This window comes from Lepus europaeus, chromosome 5 (assembly GCF_033115175.1).
Source record: "Lepus europaeus isolate LE1 chromosome 5, mLepTim1.pri, whole genome shotgun sequence".
In the NCBI taxonomy this organism is placed as follows: domain Eukaryota; kingdom Metazoa; phylum Chordata; class Mammalia; order Lagomorpha; family Leporidae; genus Lepus; species Lepus europaeus.
Window position 1 is genome coordinate 26,825,336 of NC_084831.1, and position 12,088 is coordinate 26,837,423.

Sequence of the window (12,088 nt, forward strand, 5' to 3'; positions counted from 1 at the left end):
GGGTGCAGGGAGCAGGTGTGGGAAGGCACCCAGCTGGAAGCCACTTAAAGGGGCGAGTGCATCTGGGCACAGAGCTGAGAGCAGGGAATTGGCAGAGGTAACCAGAGGCCTGAGTAGGGAAGGCCAGGGAGGTGTGAGCACCTGGAGACCCGGAGGAGGAGTGAGAGTTAGCAGCAGAGAACTCGCAGGCCTCCCACATCCTGCGCCCACCGAGGGGAGGAGAAGCAGTGGGATCCGCGAGACCCAAGGTTCTGTTCGGACAGGATGTCGGGTTTCCAGTTTCCGAGCGATTCCTAAAGTTTCTTGAGCCTCCGGGATGGCCTGGGGAGGCTGCAGCCCAGCCAATGGCAGCTCCGGCCGCGGGCCGCAGCTCCTCCTCCTCCTCCTCCTCCTCCTCCTCCCTCTCCCAGCGGCGGGCACACCCTGGCTGCTGAGCCAGCTCGGTCGCAGGAGCCGGCTTTTCCCCTGAAACCCTCCCTGCTTCGGGCATGAATTCTTGCCGCTGGCCGAGTCCCTCTGCCGGCTGCCGCGCACCGACCCGGCAGCACCCCGCGGAGTAGCCAGGCCGGTAAGGACACCTGCATCCAGATGTGCCCTGACCCCTGGCACACCTGGCAGCACACGCCTGCTAGGCAGTGAGGGGAGGTGGCTGGGACACCTGGACCGCCCGGGTCCTGCTGGGGGAGGCGTGCAGGGCTGCTCGCTCCCTGCGCCCCGCGTCCTCCCTGCTCTCCCCAGCAGCGCTAAGGTGGGAGCGGGAACCGAGCGGGAGAGGGGCTCCGAGGGAGCCGGGCCGGGCGGGAGGGCGGAGCTGCGCTGCCCGCATAGCCCCGCCCCGCCCCGCCCCAAGCGGGCTGGGCCCAGCCCCGGGGGCTAAGGGCTGGGGCCTCGCAGGGTGTTCCCCAGGAGCCGCCCGAGGTCCGCCCACCCTGGCCGGGCTGAGCAGACAGGATGGTGATTCAGAGCAGGGGCCCCCGGCCAAATGGGAGGTGGGGTGGAAAGACCGGGTGGGGAGCAGAGACGCCGCAGCCGCCCTGGCCCAGGCCCCGCAGAGGGGGAGGCAGTGTGCACGGACTGCGAGCAGCACGGACTGCAAGCAGCTTGTCAACGAGGCCCAGACCCCAAACTGGGCAGTCCCCAGAGGGTGGGCTCTGGACTAGCCTGCCTGAGTCCAGCTCCCAGCCCTGCCGCTGGCGTGCGAGCTGTGTGACAGGGAACTACTTCATTAACCTCTCTATGCTGCACTTTCCTCGTGTGCCCATTGGGAATGTAGCACTGTGGCTCAGTGAGTTAGGTGTTGCCTGCGACCCTGGCCGGCATCCCATATGAGCACCCGTTCAAGTCTGGGCTGCTCTGCTTCCAATCCAGTTCCCTGCTAATGCACCTGGCAAGGCAGCAAAAGACGGCCCAACTACTTGGGCCCTGATACCCCATGGGAGGAGACCTGAATAGAGTTCCAGGCTCCTGGCTGTGAGCCTGGCCCAGCCCTGGCCATTGTAGCCATCTGGGGAGTGAACCAGCAGATGGAAGAGCTCTCTCTTTCTCTCTCTCCTGTCTCTATAACTGTCTTTCAAATAAATAACGAAATCATTAACCAAAAAATACAATTTAAAACCATGCCGTGCCCTACCCAGAGGTTGCTACAAGGGAACAGTGTGTGACGCCTGTTGCAGCCACACTTCCAGCAGGCCCAGCAGAGGGTCGGAGTTTGTGCACACAAGCTCGCCCAGGGCCCTGGGTGGCCAGCAGGGCGAGGCCACAGTGGAGGGGTCTCAGGGACCCCCAGACAGGGGACGTCCCAGTGAGGGAGCCACACAGCAGACCTGCTCCTTAAATGCCCTGGTCCCTGATTTCACATGTTCTCAATGCCAAATGCACCAGCGTTAGTGCCCAGAGCAGAGCCCCATGTGGGTGTCTGGGACCCAGCTGCTTCCTGAAGATGCTCCCGGTTCCTGTCCTCCCTGGGAGACACCCACCGTGAGATGAGTCAGCACAGTGCAGTACGGGGCCCCTGGTAACCCCGCCAAACACAGGGTTTGCCAACGCTTCTGGAACACAGAATCCTTTCTTACTCCTGCTCTCTCCAGCCTAAGGAACAGGTCCCTTGGGAACAATGGTTGGGGAAACAATGGAATACCCAGCCCCGCTAGGAAGCCTGTTGTCCAAAAAGAATTGTTCTCCCTACTTTATCTGGCAGCTCAGTTGCCTTTGGCCCTGCTACAAGTGGGTCACACCCAAGCAGAGGCCAAAGAGCAGGTTTCCCTGGCACAAGGCTGTCTGGGGAGAGAGTGGAGACGGCAGCCCCTGTGTCTTCACTCTGCAGGACTCCAGGGTCACAGCCGCAGGCCCTGGGAGCCACCAGTGCCCCCACTTCCATGGGCGGAGTTGGGTTCTGACTTAATTACCTGTGCTGAGGATCCCCATTCTGCATCCAATAGTCTCTAAGCCTCAGTTTCTTCCATCTGTGAAATGGGCTCAGGACTGAGGCCAATGACCTCTGTCTGCAGAGTGCTCAGAGTGAGCATTTTGTGAGGGCCAGGTAATGACTGTGATGGTTTCCTTGCAGTAGCCGCCGACGCTTCACAAGCCCACCATGAACTGGGGAGTCTTTGAGGGGCTCCTGAGCGGGGTCAACAAGTACTCCACGGCCTTTGGGCGCATCTGGCTGTCGCTGGTCTTCATCTTCCGCGTGCTGGTGTACCTGGTGACAGCGGAGCGCGTGTGGAGTGACGACCACAAGGACTTCGACTGCAACACCCGCCAGCCAGGCTGCTCCAACGTCTGCTTCGATGAGTTCTTCCCCGTGTCCCACGTGCGCCTCTGGGCCCTGCAGCTCATCCTGGTCACGTGCCCCTCGCTGCTCGTGGTCATGCACGTGGCCTACCGGGAGGCTCGGGAGAAGAAGCACCAGGAGGTTGCCGGGAAGAACGGCGGACGCCTCTACGCGAACCCCGGGAAGAAGCGGGGCGGGCTGTGGTGGACGTACGTCTGCAGTCTGGTGTTCAAGGCCGGCGTGGACACTGCCTTCCTCTACGTGTTCCATTCTTTCTACCCCAGGTACACCCTGCCCCCCGTGGTCAAGTGCCACGCTGCTCCGTGTCCCAACACCGTGGACTGCTTCATCTCCAAGCCCTCGGAGAAGAACATTTTCACCATCTTCATGGTCGCCACGGCCGTCGTCTGCATCCTGCTGAACCTCGTGGAGCTGAGCTACCTGGTGGGCAAGCGGTGTCGCGAGTGCCTGGCGGCGAGGAGGACCCCGGACTCTCCCTGCAAGCAGGATGACCTCCTCTCAGGGGACCTCATCTTCCTGGGCTGCGACACTCCCCCCGCTCTCCTACCAGACTGTCCTCGAGACAACGTGAAGAAGACCATCCTGTGAGGGAGGGGCTGAGGGGCTGGTGCACGGCTTGGGTGGGGGTTGGAAGCTTCCAGAATCTCCCCTGGGTCCAGCCAGGCAACTGGGAGCTGAGCCTGGAGTTGGAGGAGCCAGGCAGCCTGAGATGCAATCCCTGGTTCCCAGATGGCTCCAGGCTCTGCAGCCTTGGACAAGTTACACACCGTACTGGGCCTCAGTTTCCCTTATGTAAAGAGAGTCTGGGGGCCACATCTCAGGGTGGTTCCCAGGAGGGATTTAGTAAAAGGACCTGCAAGGTGTGTGGCCCCCGATCGGGCTTAATAAAGGTCAATGCATTCGCTGGTTCAAAGTACCCTTTGGTCATTTGGCCTTGATGACTCTCATCACTCTCTCTGCCCTGCGAAAGACTGACCCCACCCAAGGAGGGGCAGAGGGGCCCCGGCACTCTTGGGAGCCCTGCTCCTGGATCACGTTCAAGCTCACGTTTAGGCCTGTGTGTTGTCTGCACGAGAATGCAGCTCAGCACAGGGGGAACCGCGTGTGGCCACGGCAAGTTCACGGCTTCTGGAGCCTGAACGACTGCGTGGAATGCTCAGGTTCCCCTAGGACTCTGGGCGAGCCACTTTTATCCCTTTCTAAAATGGGTTAATAATACCTAGCCTTCGGGGTTACTGTGAGTTAGTCAGCTGTAAACAGTCACATAAACGTTAATCATTGGTATTAGGAAGTACTCAATCCGTGCCGGGGAAATCAGGTGGAAGGGCCCCTCCCCGCTGACATTCACCTTCCCTGTCCCAGCCTCACCTGGGTTCCAGACTCCTCCATAGCCCACGCTGGGTCATGCCCAGGAGCGTCACTTCCACGGGTGCCGTCCTGGGCCCAGGCGTGATGGTACCAGGAACCTGCCACCCTCGCTGTGGCCCTCACCCACACACCTGCCAGCGCAGGGAGCCAGGCCCAGCCATGCCCAGTCGGGCAGGAGCGAAGGCGTGGGCCCGCAGGGAAGAGCCGAGATGATAGTTGTGAACATGCGCCCCGGGAAGTCCCCTGCCCGCCCGGCTGGCCTGCCTGCCTACTTGTCACTCTCCTTGGTTCATTGGCCCAGAAAGCCCCACCCAGCAGGGGAGTGCGGAACAAAAGCTGCCTCCAGGAGGCCCACGGGCAGACCAGCCAGGGACTGGAGAGCCGGCTGCCAGATTCAACACGGGTGAGGACGGAACCCTGCAGGAGTGGGGCTGGGGACAAGGGACCAGCAGGGCTGAGGGCGCCCAAGGGATCTTGGGGCTGTGGGCTGGGCCCCAGGGAAGGGGACAAGAGGGAACCTCAGGGAAACTCCGAGGAGGTGCCAGGGACCGAGAGAAGAGGAAGGACCAGGAAGAAACGGGTTTCAATTCAGTTGAACAAATGTCTACTGAGAATGTTGGCCAGGCCAGGCCAGGCCGGGAGCCGGGTTCAGGAGGCGACATGATCAGGCTGTAACAGCCCAGTAGGAAAGACAGGTGACGCACCTCATCCCAGAGGACACAGCAGGTGCTCAGAACGTGTCCCAGGGGCCCTGAAAGCTGAGTCGGGGGCAGAGGAGGGCAGGACGTGGGATTGCGCATGCTGGGACTTCCAGAGCAGGGGGTGTGGAGCTTTGGGTACACAGGGCAGGGGCCTAAACAGAGATCATGGGCCATGTGGCTAGGACAGAAGAGTGTCCCTGAGAGGGGGCAGGGCGGGGCGCAGACCACGCAGAATCCGGCCTCGGTCCCTCCCCCAGTCCTTGTCTAAAGCTGGCACAGCTAGAATCACAGAGGAACCCACTGAAGGCAAGGCAGGGGCTGGCAGGGGCGAGGCCAAGCCATCTGGGCCCAAAGAACCTCTGTTTAGCTCGGGAGCCGACCTCTGGGACCCTTCCTGCGGTCAGAGGAGAGAGGATGGAGATTGTTCCAGGAGCTACCAGAAGACTGATGAGAATGTAGATAGCACAGGGCCAGGCCATGCGTTCAGAACCTGACCCCATGAGGACTCACCCCCATGCCCTGCTGCTCATGGCACCCCCATGCCCAGCCGTGGCAGCTGATGGGAAAGCACGTGGCTTAATCCAAACCTCATGTGCACTGTCGGGCTGACACTTGGGGTGAGAGGGGCTGGCTGGCCTGTTCACACAGGACGCTCATCTTCCCATGTGTCTATTACTTTGTAGAGCAAAAGAGACCCAGATTGTGGAACCTGCAGGCCAGGGCTCAAGACCAGCTCAGCTACTTCCGGCTGCAAGGCTTTGGGCAGTTGCCTGTCTGGGCCTTAGCTTCCTGCCCTGTGACATGGGGGCAATGGCCATCTTACCATGTCCAGGTCTTTGCAAGTGAGGACTTGGTGATTGTAAAACAGTTTCCTCCCCCAGCCCCCACGCCATCATCACGGGTGCCCATTTCCAGGTCCCCCCAGACCTCGTGGTGCAAGATCCACCCACGTGAGGCCCCCAGCACACAGCCAGCATGAACTGGGCATTTCTTCAGGGCCTCCTGAGTGGGGTCAACAAGTACTCCACGGCCCTGGGCCGCATCTGGCTGTCGGTGGTCTTCATCTTCCGTGTGCTGGTGTACGTGGTGGCGGCCGAGGAGGTGTGGGACGACGAGCAGAAGGACTTCATTTGCAACACCAAGCAGCCAGGCTGCCCCAACGTGTGCTACGATGAGTTCTTCCCCGTGTCCCACGTGCGCCTCTGGGCCCTGCAGCTCATCCTGGTCACGTGCCCCTCGCTGCTTGTGGTCATGCACGTGGCCTACCGGGAGGAGCGCGAGCGGAAACACCGCCTGAAACACGGGCCCAGCGCCCCGGCCCTGTACAGCAACCTGAGCAAGAAGCGGGGCGGGCTGTGGTGGACGTACCTGCTGAGTCTCATCTTCAAGGCTTCCGTGGACTCGGGCTTCCTCTACATCTTCCACTACCTCTACCAGGATTACGACATGCCCCGCGTGGTGGCCTGCTCCGTGGCACCTTGCCCCCACACTGTGGACTGTTACATCTCCCGGCCCACGGAGAAGAAGGTCTTCACCTACTTCATGGTGGCCACAGCGGCCATCTGCATCCTACTTAACCTCAGCGAGGTCACCTACCTGGTGGGCAAGAGGTGCCTGGAGATCTTTGGCCCCAAGCGCCGGCGGTCTCGGCACCGGAGCCGTCTCCCCGATACCTGCCCACCGTATGTCCTGTCCCAAGGAGAACCCCCTGGCAAAGAGGACTCTGTCCTAATGAAGGCCCCAGTGGACACAGGTGTGTACCCATGACCTGTGAGATCCGCAGGGAGGGTCGCCAGGCCTCCCCTGCCTGCATCCTGAAGCCACCCAGCAAAACGGACCCAGGCCAGGGTGCCTGTAACAGGGCAGGTGGCAGTGGGGCTGGGGGAGCTCTCCCAGGGCCAGCACAGGCCAGGAGGGCAGTGTGCTCCCTGGGTCCTACGCCTGGGGCAGGGGAGGGTGATGGCTGGTGGGGATTTTGCATATGGCATAGGGAGCCTCAAAACCCTGAATAAATGATTTTCTCAGCACTTTGCAGAGCACGTGGAGAGCGGAAGGCTTGAGAGCAGAGGGATTCAGATGGACCTCGGAATGGAGGCCACGAGCACAGCGTGCAACTGGGCCCTGGAAGCTTAGACCCAGGCTCACCTATCACCGCCCCCCCATACACACACCCTCACATGCACACAGGAGGGTGCTCCAGGACACGGAGGGGAGGGCCCAAAGGAAGACACTTCTCCAGGAGCCTGGGGCTCTCTAGCGCTGGCCAAGGTGGAAGGAGAGGGATCCCAGGAGAGCTGGTGTGACCATCAGAGAGAGTGAGTGACCATCGCACGAAGGCAGATGGTCCAGGTAGCCTCTGCCTGCCCCCTCCCGGCCTCCCTTACCCAGCCCAGCACAGGTCCAAGGCAGGTGAGTCCCCTTGGAGGGTAGGAGGTGTGGTTAGGGGGCCTCTTGAGATCGTCGGAGCTGAAAGACCCCTCGAGGATCTCAGTCTGCAGAATTTCCCACACCCCACCAACACCCATTCCGGGAGCAACGTCATCCTTCTCCTCCCCACCCCCACCACCTTGGCCTCCCCAGCACCACCCCTGCAGCCTGGCCCTGCCTCCCTGGGAGCCCCAACCCCTATCGCTCCCACTCCTCCTTGCAGATCACTCGGGAAGGGCACTGCCAGCCCCCAAGCTGTCCAAGCCCAGAGCTGCTGGCCTGCAGCCCTCACCCCCCGCCCCCCACTAGCCCCTCACCTCACAGCCCCACACAGCACCCGGTCCCACTCATCCCACCTCCCAAACGCCTCCCAGTCTGCCCTCCGTCCCCGTCCCAAGGCCTGGCTGCCACTCGCTGGGCCTCTCCCATCCAGCCTCCGCTGCAGGGACGCACTGGCTTGTGTGAATACCAATCTGACCGAGTCATTCCTCTTGCTTTGAAAATCCTTCCACAACTCCCCCAAACACAACTTTCTCCCCACCCTGGCCGCCACCGACCGCTAACCCTCATCCTGTCTCCCCACCCCATTCTACCCACCAATGACCCCAAAGGGCCTGTGGTCCCTGGAGTGGTCACAGCCTGCTGGGTCCCATCTCGGGCCTTTGTCATACCCTGTGCCCTCTGCCTGCTTCTGGGACCCTTTCTGCCTCTCTGCAACCCTTCCCCCACCCTCCAGGATACCCTAACGGCCTCTCCCGGGGTCAGAGTCCCCGTGCTCTGCCCTGCCCCCCTGCTGGAGCGGTCAGCACCCCCCATGTCCACCGCAGTCTGTGCACCCCTCAGGAACAGGATGCTGAGTGGGCCCTGAGTCACCCAGGCTCTGGCTGCCTTCAATAAATGTTTATGGAGTGAGTAACGAGGCTGTGAGCTGCCTGGGGAAGGAACTGTGTCCTGTTTGTCTGAATCCTGCACCGCACCAGCCCAGGGGCTTTGGCAAAGTGGGTGACATTGAACTTGGATTGGCAAGGGGATCTGCTGGGTCTGCTGGGCACGGTGTCCCTTGTGGTCCCTGGGAAGCCGCCACACCTACCCTTGACTAAGGGGCAGGATCAGAGGCAGCCCATGGCAAGTCAGGCTCCCTGCGGGCAGAGCCCGAGGCTGGGGTGGATGTGCCTTTGGGGAGCAGGGGAAGCAGGACAGGGAGGGGGTCAAGCCAAGCGGGGATGGGCACACAGGGAAATGTAGCCTTGGCCTCATCACCAGCCATGCTATGCAGGGGCTTTGGACAGTCAGGCTGTCCCCCCTGGACGCAAGGGCACCAGGCTTTGAGATCCTCCATCAGTCAGCCGTTGGCTTCAGGCCACCCAAGTGGCAGGTGCACTGGCACGAAGGGGCAGGTGTCTGGCTCAGCCAAGCTGAGTTTTCTAGCAGGGCGGGGGGGGGGGGGGGGGAGGCTGCAAGCCACAAGCAGCCAATATTCACAGCAGTAGAGGAAGGGAGCCCCCAGTAAAGAGCACATGAAGGGCCGGCACTGTGGCACAGCGGGTTAAAGCCCTAGCCCACAGTGCTGACATCTTACACAGGTGCAGGTTCAAGTCCCAGCTGCTCCACTTCTGATCCAGCTCTCTGCTGTAGCCTGGGAAAGCAGTGGAAGATGGTCCAAGTGCTTGGGCCCCTGCACCCACATGGGTGACCCGGAAGAAGCTCCTGGCTCCTGATCAGCCCAGCTCTGGCCATTGCAGCCAGCTGGGGAGTGAGCCAGAAGATGGAAGGACTTTCCCTCTGTGTCTCTATAACTCTTTCAAATAAATAAAATAAATATTTTTTTAAAAAAGCACATGAGGAGGCCACTAGTGCCATCTACTGAACTCTAGACCCCAGGAAACAAGAGCAGCTCCCTCCCACAGAGCTGTGACCACCCAACATGGGAGACACCAGGCTGCCTACTCTGTCCAGACCAAGCTAGCTCCCAAGGCCACAGCCAACTCCTGCTGAGGTCACAGATGCCCACTCCAGGGGCATATAATGAGCCCATCCCAGGCCTGACCACTCCCATGGTGACCTCCCCATCAGTGCTGTTCCCGGAAGTCTCGAAGCCAGAGCCTTGAGCCAGGCGAAGGCCCAGCCCCCTCTGACCAGCCTGGGGTCTCCAGAGGGACAGACACTTCACTCACTGGGCTGTCATCCCGGTCCCACCCACACTCTCAGGCCCCTCCACCCCCACTCTGTCTTGCTCCCATCATCTTCCTCTTTCCTATCCCCATTGCTACTGCCTGCTTCTCCTACATCAGCCACTGAGACCATGGCGGAGGTCTCCTCCTCCTGACCTTCTCCCACAGCCTAGGGCCATGGGATCCTAGGTACCTCCCCACCCCTCCCTTCCCTTCCCCTCTCCCCTCCCCTTCCCTCCCTCCCCTCCTCCCCCCCCCTCAGATAATCACCAACTCCATGACCTCCTTCTCAGTGGTTAGCTACCCACTCATGGGACCACACCCCAGACATTGTCATCACCCAAAACTACTCCACCTCTAGAACCTTCCATGCGATTCTAGTCAGCAAATATTTGCTCTTTGCTTCTATTTGAAAGTCCTGTGCTAGGTGCTGGGAAGAAGCAGACATGACTGTGGAGTTCATGCTCTGTGGAAGAGGACGGCTGCCCAGCTCCTGGCTGGGGAAGCCACGGTGCTGGGAGCAGAGGGGGAGGGCGACAGACACCTGGGCATCCAGAAGCGGACTCTCGAAGGCCTCTTTTGAGTCCTTTTTTTTTCTTTTTGACAGGCAGAGTTAGACAGTGAGAGAGAGAGACAGAGAGAAAGGTCTTCCTTCCATTGGTTCACTCCCCAAATGGCCGCTACGCCTGGAGCTGCACCGATCTGAAGCCAGGAGCCAGGTGCTTCCTCCTGGTCTCCCATGTGGATGCAGGGCCCAAGCACTTGGGCCACCCTCCACTGCCCTTCCAGGCCACAGCAGAGCTGGACTGGAAGAGGAGCAACCGGGACAGAATCTGGCGCCCCAACCAGGACTAGAACCCGGGGTGCTGGCACCGCAGGCAGAGGATTAGCCTAGTGAGCCACAGTGCCAGCCAAGTCCTCTATTTTTAAAGATTTATTTATTTATTTGAAAAGCAGAGCTACACAGAGAGAGAGAGATCTTATATCCACTGGTTAACTCCCCAAATGGCCACCACCATAGCTATGGCTGGGCCAGGCCAAAGCCAGGAACCAGGATTTCCATCTGGTCTCCCACGTGGGTGGCAGGGACTCAAACACTTGGAGCATTTTCTGCTGCTTTCCCAGGCCATTAGCAGGGAGCTGGGCTGGAAGTGGAGCAGCCAAGACTCAACCAGTGCCTGTATGGGATGCCCAGTGTCGCAGGTGGAGGCTTAATCCATTTTGCCACAATGCTGGCCCTGAGGCCTCTTATATCGACTCCCAGAGAGAGAAAGAAGGGTTTTGCCAAGCAAAAGGGTGAGATTCCAGACAGAGGGCACGGCACCTACAAAGGGGAAGTCAACCTGACAGCCAAGGCTAAATGACACCAGAAGAGCTCCAGCCAGGTGAGGGGCTGGGGCGGCTGGGGGCCAGTAACGCAGTGCTTTCTTGGTAAATCCCTGTTGATGATTTCAGACTTTCTCCTTAGGACGATGCCCAGGCCCTGGAGAGATCTGGCGCAGAGGAGACATGATCTAACTCGCAGTGTGTCTGCCTGCAGCGAGGAGGGGCCAAGGCAGGGCTCTCTGTTCAGAATCTGCTGCAATAACCTGAATGGGAACCAACAATGGCCTGAACCTGGGTGTGTACAATGGGGACGGAAGCAAGGAGCTGGATTGAAGAAATGGTTACAAGATAGAATCAGAAGGGTTTGGTAATTTGATTGGGTGTGGGGACCAAGGAGAAGGAGGACTCCCACACTCAGCTTTCTGACTCCAGCGGTTGGAACCTTTTACTGGAGCAGGAAGCCGGGTGGAGGAGCCAGCGTGACGGAGATGCCACAGCTTTAGCTTCAGACATTTTGAGGGTTTAAGGCTTCTTCCTTCCTTCCTTTCTTCGCAAGGCAGAGTGACAGAGAGAGAGGGAGAGAGACAGAAAGAGATCTTCCACCCACCAATTCTCTCCCCAAATAGCCACGTCGGCCATGGCGGGGCCAGGCCAAAGCCAGGAGCCAGGAACTCTAACCGGGTGTCCCACACACGTGGCAGGGGCCCAGGGACTCGGGCCATTCTCTGCTGCCTTCCTGGCACAGGAGCAGTGAGCTGGATTGGAAACATTGCATCTGGAACACAAATTGGCCCTCCGGTGTGGGTTGCCAATATTGCAAGCAGCAGCTTAACCCACTGCACCACAAAGCCAGCTGCACACGTTGTGAGTCAGAGATGCAGATGAGATCCTGGCTGCTCCCTGCCACCCTGGCATTCCTGGCCCTCGGCTCACCGTCTTTTTAGCAGCTGCCCCCATCGCTGGTGCGCTGGACTTTGTCAAGGACCTTGTACCCACCTGTCTCTTTGTGAGGAGTCATGGGTTAACAGGCAGTCTGCAGACTGAGGGTGAAAAATATTCCCCCAAAAAAGTTTACCTTAGCAAGGTCAGAAGTGCCTGCCTGCTGGGAGCTTCCAATCTTATCATGAGAATAGCAAAGGAATGGTGACGCCACCCTTCCGAGCTCCCAGTTTACTGTCAAACGAATCAGATATTCCACCCTTGCGATGGCCCTTTTATCATGAGCAAGCCAGACAGGAAAAAGGATTGCAAATAAGTCTTGATTTTTAGAATCTCTCTGCTTGTCTGCTTGGAAATTCTTC

General features: G+C 59.8%; 2 protein-coding genes across 3 annotated transcripts; both read left to right on the plus strand.

Annotated features, from left to right (window-relative positions):
* The first annotated feature begins 421 nt into the window (after positions 1–421).
* Positions 422–3,702, plus strand: GJB5 (gap junction protein beta 5). 2 transcript variants are annotated; one of them, XM_062193242.1, is made up of 2 exons: positions 422–568; positions 2,567–3,702. In XM_062193242.1, the coding sequence occupies exon 2, from the start codon at positions 2,594–2,596 to the stop codon at positions 3,380–3,382; it is 789 nt and encodes a 262-aa protein (XP_062049226.1). In that variant the 5' UTR covers positions 422–568; positions 2,567–2,593; the 3' UTR covers positions 3,383–3,702. The 2 variants fall into 2 exon arrangements, with proteins under 2 accessions (XP_062049226.1, XP_062049227.1); XM_062193243.1 differs by having other exon boundaries at positions 2,570–3,702.
* A 2,136-nt stretch (positions 3,703–5,838) lies between these two features.
* Positions 5,839–6,630, plus strand: GJB4 (gap junction protein beta 4). The gene has a single exon (XM_062193244.1). It carries the CDS (start codon positions 5,839–5,841, stop codon positions 6,628–6,630), a length of 792 nt encoding a protein of 263 aa, XP_062049228.1.
* The last annotated feature ends 5,458 nt before the right edge of the window (positions 6,631–12,088 follow it).